We start from the raw sequence: 7,649 nt of genomic DNA on the forward strand, positions 1-7,649 counted from the left end.
TTTTTTTTATATAAATTTTTAGACTTTTTTCTTTCTTCTTTTTGAAATTCTATATATGTATATATTATATTGGAAATAACCGTGAATATGTATATATATTCCAATGATAACACCCCATACGTGGACGATTTGGCGCGCATAGCGCGCCATATACGCTAGTCTATACCAATTTTATATTGATCCATCCCATTTTTTTTAATCCAAAGTCTGATATAAAAACTTACGACTTTCCAGATAAAGAGTCTGCAGTTTTCCGAAATTTAGTTTCACATCTGTTAAAATTCTATGGAATTCTATAGAATTTCTGTAAAAATTTGATCACGTTTTGTTTTTTCTTACTCCAGAGGAAAGATAAATCTTCCCTCTCACAAGTCACTTATAATTCAACAATAATAATCAATTAATAAAAATGTTTACACTATTCCTAACTTTTCAGGAAATTCGAGATTTGGTTACTGAAGAAACTCAGCAGCACGGCATCAGCTGAAAGAGACGATTACGCGATCTGTTGTGCTGGTGAAGAATAGAATTAGGATAAATCTCGGACAATTGTGAATATTTAAATAAAAAGTTATCGAGTGAATTCCAGATGGGGGAGAATGCAATAGACTAATTCACATCGAGCTATATATCTATTTTTTACATTAAAATCTACGTGAAATGTTTATCACTTGCTACCAGACAGTATTTCGTGGCATACAAAAATAAATCAAATGGAAAATCTTCATTAGTGATGGAGTTATTTCTATTCCTGTACTAGTGGTACGTCTTACGCTGAATGAGTGAAAATTTCTGGCTTGAGTGCGCAAGAGTTTGCGTCACTCTCTGTTGCAATTTTCCTCATTCATGCACATCGATTGGAAAATTCTGGGGGACGGAGGGAATTTTCTGGGGTCACACACGCAATTTGGGTCAAGAGATTGTCAAATTTGTCATTATCATGTGTCAAACAATGAGAGAATCCTTAATAGTTATTTAGTTTTCTTAATTGAAAAATTCACGTAACGTCTTGTGTCACCATTTTATTTCGCTGCAGTATACAATATAATAATACCTTTTCAAAGCAATTACATATTATGATATAATATGTGTTATATAATATATACTATATAGATATATATATAAGAAAGGAATAAATAAATTATAAAAATAGACATTATTATATGTTAAATTTTTAATTGATCGTAAGAATTCATTATGCAATATTTCAGTTTTTCTAGAATTTTATTACACTTGATTGATAAAAAAATGTGAAATTCCTGTATGAGGGATTTCCGGATCAGAAGTAGAAAATGAGAGATTCGAGTTAGATAGCGTATTTTTTGAGTGTTGAAAAATTTGAAAAGTAAGACAACAACAATATTGTTGAGAGAAGAAATTAAATTAACAAAAAACACCTTGGCGAGAAATAAATGACTGGCCATGAGTTAAAAACGCTTTTTTGCAAGTGTCCCATCTTGCCCTGCTCTCACCTATATTATAAATTCAATAGAAAATTTGGAAACTACAGGAAAGTTATTTTTTCAACGAGACATGCACTCCGTTTTTTAGATATGTATTATCATTTTTTTTATTTTTAATTATTTTTTTTTAGAACATCCTATTCTAAAAAGGATAAACATCGAGACTATCGATATCTCGAAACTCTGTCACGCTTATTCCTCATTGGTTCAGTCGTTTGAGGCGGCTAATTTGAATTTGGAACTCATTTAAATTAACAATTTTTAATCGCGATTTTTATAATTACAGCCCGCTGTAGCGCGCGTTCGTTCTCGTACCATAAAATACGCGTGGTAATACCTAGTGACATAAAATGAATATGGATTTTTGTAAAAGAAAAAGGAAAATGGGAAAGTTTTGAATTGTAACTCGAATTGACAGAGCTTGACATAAAATTTCAAATTTCGATAAAATATTGTTGAAAAAAAAATGATCGAAGATACACTCAAATGACAGAATTTAAACTCAGATGTCAATTTTTGATATAAAAAGTCACCAACCCGTAAACGACTAAAATATAATATTATATTTTTGAAAAATAATATAATATACTGACATGTGATAACAAAAATATTATTATGTATGAAAATCTGCGCGAATTCTCTTAAAACTGTCACATTATGACAGATTCATCCCGAAAATAATGACACATACTCCAATAAATGAATAAATAAATTTCACTTGCTGTCACATTATATAAAAAAAAAAACAATATTCCAAAATGAAAATTTGTTAAAATGTGAGATTTAGTGTGATTATTTTTTCAACCCAAATTTCCGTTAACAGGATTGGCCCATTCAACGTCACGTGGTACCAAGGACCATGGTATTATACTGATAATTTTTTGATAATTTTGTCTGGTAGTTCCTATATATAAGAAACAAAATAATATCCAGTCGAATTAACCCCAGATGTCAATGACAGATTTAATTCGATCTCTTAATTTGAATTAAAATATATTTGTTTTGAAAATAAAATTTGTATTTGACAACTGTGAGGTTCGTCTCATGGGCCAATTCTGTTAACCGAAATTTGGATTGAAAAAATAATCCGACGAATACCGCTGGAGCTTCAAAATTAATCGAGTATTTCCCTCAAGGTTCCCTGCAAACAAACGAAGTCGTCAAGTTTTTCAGGAAAAACTTCGCGCTCGTGAGTTTTATACCTGAAACACTTGACTCCATTTATTTGCAACGAACCTATCGGGAAATACTCGATAATTTTGAAGCTCTCGTGGTATTACAACTGAAAATTTGGCAGAATCTGTCACCACGTTTCTTCTCGTTATATATTTTCAAGGTTTTGGAGTTGTCAGAGTGGAAATGAAGAAGTGAAATTAATCAACGCACTGCCCTCAGGGGCCTGCGGGGCGGGGGAGGGACGGGTGGAGTAAAAGGGGGTGGGAGGGGTAAAAAGGGAAAAAGGGGAGACAGACGAGAGGAAAAACGGTGGGAGGTGGGCAATAGGGGAGGGAAGACCTGCAATTTCCGATGAGCTTACCTCCGGGAAACCCTCCAAAAGCTAAACGTCGATACCGGGACAGCCGGGGCTAGTCAGCCATCTTGAATAAAGTACGGGGGGTTGTATACATTCAATGAACAAGTCGAAACTAATGCAATTCACCTTTAATTCTGCCCACCAAGCGAGAGCGTTTTACTGTGAAAGAAGAGGCTGAAATGTTTTATCGATAAAATCGACAATATTTTGTACTGATTCCTCTGGTGAATCGGGGGAAATTAAATGCCGGTGTTAATTGCAATTATTCAGCTAATCAACGATATCTTTTCATATTTCAATAATTAATTATTGATAATCAGTACATTGCAAGGGAATAACCCAAAATATGTTGATTTATCTCGGAAACTAGTCACTTTAGGGAGAAATGACAAAAGATTTTTTTTGTCGGATATTTAATCAGCTACAAAAAAGTTCTCTAGAGTTTTCAGATTGAATCAATTGTTTTCGAGATAAATCGGTAGTTAAGATAAATATGAATAAGGGATTAACGAAATTTCACACTTTGTTAATTATGAATTTATTTGCGAAACTATTGAGTTTAGAGGATAATTTGAAAAGACTATTTGTTTCTAAAATTTAATGATCTACAAATAAGTTCTTTAGAGTTTTCAGGTTAAATCAATTGTTTTCGAGATAAATCGGTAGTTAAAATGAATATTAATGCGGGTTTAACGAAATTTCAGACTTTGTTAATCATGAATTTATTTGAAAAACTATCGATTTTGGAAGGTAATTTGATAAGATCATATTTTTCTAGAAGTGAATAATCTACGCAAAAGTTATTTGGCGTTTTCACCTAAAATCCACGATTGCCCTAATAAATTCAAGTTTAAATTTGAATAAAAGTAAGTGTAAAATACTCGTTTAATTTTCCTTCGAAAGTATCAAATATCTTATTTTAGTAACGTGAACATCTGGTCACTGAGTAAATAGCGAGTATTATTCTTACCCTTTAGGATTACTTCTTGTTTTCCGGTGTCTTTGGAAGGAATACGCGCGATTAAATTACCAGAAAGGACGGCGCGTGCCAACCGCCGGTCTCAAAGTGAAAAACGCAAAAGAAGTGAATGAAAACGTTAATCTCTCGGCGATTGAGGCACATTAAGTTTTTTTTTTGTCAAGAGGATGAGTCTATTACCCGTCCCGATGACAAGATAAAATCTACTCGGCGCCGATAAAGAATTACGAGGGGATGCGACCGCAGTTTAATTACGGTGCATCCTCCTGTGGGTTTTATCGCGGGATTATCCGGTGGGCAATCACTTAGGAAATGGATGGTGTCGTACGGAGCCGTGGACCAATCACTCAATTTTTGTGGGGGTCTTTTCAACTGGTGCTTCGAGGGCTATAAGCCCGGCTCTGCCCACCACCCAATTCAGGTGGAGGTAAACACAGGTGTTGCTATCATCGAGAATAATCACAAGTTGCATTTGATTTCATGCACGGAGAGACATATTTAGTAAAAATTACGGAACTTTCAGTTCACTTACCGATTACGGAGTTGATTCGAAAAATTTAAGTGACGGTATCGTTATTTTTCACCGATAATTCAGATAAAAATTACGGAACACCGCGGAAAAATTCCGTGACTTTAGATAAAAATTACGTGACAGTTCCGTAAAATTTCCAACAACTACATTTCGCTCCAGAATTACGGAAAATACACGTAATTTTTATTGAATATTTCCCTCAGTGTGGGGATATGAAATAAAATTGATGGACGAATTGCCAAGTTGAATTTTCCGTCGAATCTATAGGAGTTCCCTGTTACATCCTACGGAACTCTAAAAATTATCATCAGATGTTTTCGATTTTATGCAGATCAACAAAGTTCGGAGAGAAATTTATCGATTGTATTTCTGATTGCGTCTGTAGGAGTTCTCTTTATATCTGACGGAACTCTCTTTAAAAATTGTACTAGGTCTATAATTATATAGGAACTCCGAAAAAAGATATAAGCCAAGAATTATGAGTGAGATTACCCTTGATTTTCAGGTCTCTATCTTGAATATATATATCTTGAATATATCCAATTTATATTTGAAATATATCTTTGAAATGAGCGATGAGATATATCTGTCCTCATATATATATATATATATATCCAAAATATATTTTGGGTAATGCATTATTTGCCGAAATATTGCCGATTGGCATATATCTCTGGGTGTGGAATATATTTTCTGCATGTGGAAATGTAAAACATTGGGAGAAAAACTGCCGTTGGATTTCTAGTGGAGTCTATAAGAGTTCCTTTAATATTTTATGGAACTCCGTTTGAAAATAACCAACAGAGGATATATTTATTTATTTATTTTTATGATATCGATTTCACGGGGATCAAGAATACTCATCACAAACTTGCCAAGTTGAATTTCTAGTGGAGTCTATAAGAGTTCCTTTAATATTTTACGGAACTCCGTTTGAAAATGACCAACAGAGAATATATTTATTTATTTATTTTTATGCTATCGATTTCATCAAAGACCTGCCAAGTTGAATCTCTAGTGGTCTTTAGGAGTTCCATTGAAATTTCCGAGAACTTTGTTGAAAAATTATCATCAGATATTTTTGTTTTATGTAGCTAAACAAAATTGTATAATCTATTATAATTGCAGTTCTAATAGAGTATGTTAAAGTTCTCTGGAAATTTGACAGAACTTTCATGAAAATTGATATCAGGAACTGTCTGCAATTCCACGGCGATGCCGAACAGAACTTGCCATAGAAGAAGTGCAGGATTGAATTTTATACGGGGTTCATAGAAGTTCTAATATTTTACGGAACTTTGTCAATTTTTTTTACGATTTCCATTGCGCAAATTTTCCAGTTCATATTACTCTAGAAAATTCCAGTGAATTTCTGATGCAACTCATAGGAGTCATAGGAGTTCTCTTGAAAACTCCTTTGGAGTTCCGTTCAAAACCCGTCACTTACACGAAAAATAATTAAATCATCTAATTGTATTGAATGTTAAAAATGTAATAAATAAATAACACCACTTATATTTATATGAAAAATCCATTAAATGGTCTTTTTTACATTTATTTATTTTTCTCCTGATACTAATAATGATAAATTACCGGACGAGTGTGATAATGCAACAGACGCTCATGTTAACAAAATCGTGAATTAAACCCGAAAAAAAATAGTCCATTCGTCACATGTGCCGGTGAGATCTTGTTACATGTTTCTGGAGTTCTCTGGGGTCACACCTGACTCTAGTTCCGATGGAAACAGGAAAAGGAAGTCGACCACATCGCGCCTGTTAGAGAGGATTGGGTTGACGGTATTATTTTTTTCGATATATCCGATAGAATCATCCGCGTGGAGCCATCAGGATGCTCTGGGATATTCCTTCTCTCTTGGGAGAACGGTTTAACTTCACCATCAGAGTATTGGTTTACATTGCCGGCCGATTGGGCCCGTGGTATTTACCCAAGGACCCAAAAGTTATTCTCGTTGACCGGCTTTTTTCCATGACGGGCTATTCCTCAGACGAAATAAAAATCGGTTAATAAAAAAAACATTTTGATCCAGTAGTGAATTTTTCACAATTATCCATTTAACTAAAGAAGTATCAATTTGCGGTGAAAACGGTACATTACTTTTTTGTAGCTAATTTAATTCCTGATAATCATGATCTTATGACATTTCCTCTTAAAATCGATAGTTTTCTCATAAATCGATGTTCAACAAAACACCAAAATCAACTGATTTCTTATGAACATTCTTCGCAATAATCGATTTATCGCGAAAACTATCGACTTAACGCGATAGACTGCGAATACCTTTTTTGTAGCTGATAAAATTTCTGTTACAAAATCTCTTATGACATTTTCTCCTAAAATGAATAGTTACGATGTTAAGGGCGGGTTTAAGAAGTAATGTAAAAAAAAAACGTAAAAAATTGGAGATTTTAAGAGAAAATGAGAATATTTGGGGTATGAAATTAATTATTTCCCCTGATTGACCCACCGAAAAGTGTCGAAATAAAAGGCATTACGAGCGAGTGATCTCACAAGCCGGACCACCGTGATCGGTATGGTGTTGAAATGCAATCGTTCCCCCTGAAACATGCGGATGGATCCAGGAACCGGGGATCACTGAATGACACCGATTCGTATAAAATGTCATCCCTCTCATCCCTTAACAACAGATGATCTAATTAGAAAAATAAAAAGTGATCATTGAGGGAAAGAGCAGGAGGCGTCATTGGAGAAGAGTTGGTGTGGGTGATAGCCGGAGCTGTAGTGGGGTGTGACCAGGGGACGGTTTCTCTTCAAGTTATTCTTGTCAGTCTGTCAAGGGGTGCCAAAGGGACCGAGGGCTATTGTCATTAACTCCCAGGAGTCAATCTCAATAATTGACCATTTGTTTCATCAATCCACCAATCAATCCGGTCAACTGCAAGTGCCATTTTGTGAATTCCAAGGGAGAGTTTTCCGTTGTGAATTTTTATTTGATTTCATATTTAATGAAAATCATTTGGCAATTCTGTGGACATTTTTTTAAGTCACTATCAGTGGATTGATTCATGTAATTGAGGACAAGTTGATGAAAGTGCGAGTGAAGTCTTCAGAGGAAAAGTTCAAAATTAAATCCATTTTCTAAATGAAAATTCAAAAATC

General features: G+C 34.2%; 1 protein-coding gene across 1 annotated transcript in view; it reads left to right on the forward strand.

Moving 5' to 3' along the window:
* The window catches only part of ABCD (ATP binding cassette subfamily D), a 9,524-nt gene extending 8,797 nt beyond the window's left edge, over positions 1 to 727 (forward strand). Inside the window, exon 6 of the mRNA XM_011312799.1 lies at positions 437 to 727. Within this exon, the coding sequence (XP_011311101.1) occupies positions 437 to 487 (51 nt within the window). The 3' untranslated portion in view covers positions 488 to 727. The remainder of the gene's footprint in view (positions 1 to 436) is intronic.
* Positions 728 to 7,649: the final 6,922 nt, after the last annotated feature.

Source organism: Fopius arisanus, unplaced genomic scaffold (genome assembly GCF_000806365.1).
Source record: "Fopius arisanus strain USDA-PBARC FA_bdor unplaced genomic scaffold, ASM80636v1 scaffold00107, whole genome shotgun sequence".
Classification (NCBI taxonomy): domain Eukaryota; kingdom Metazoa; phylum Arthropoda; class Insecta; order Hymenoptera; family Braconidae; genus Fopius; species Fopius arisanus.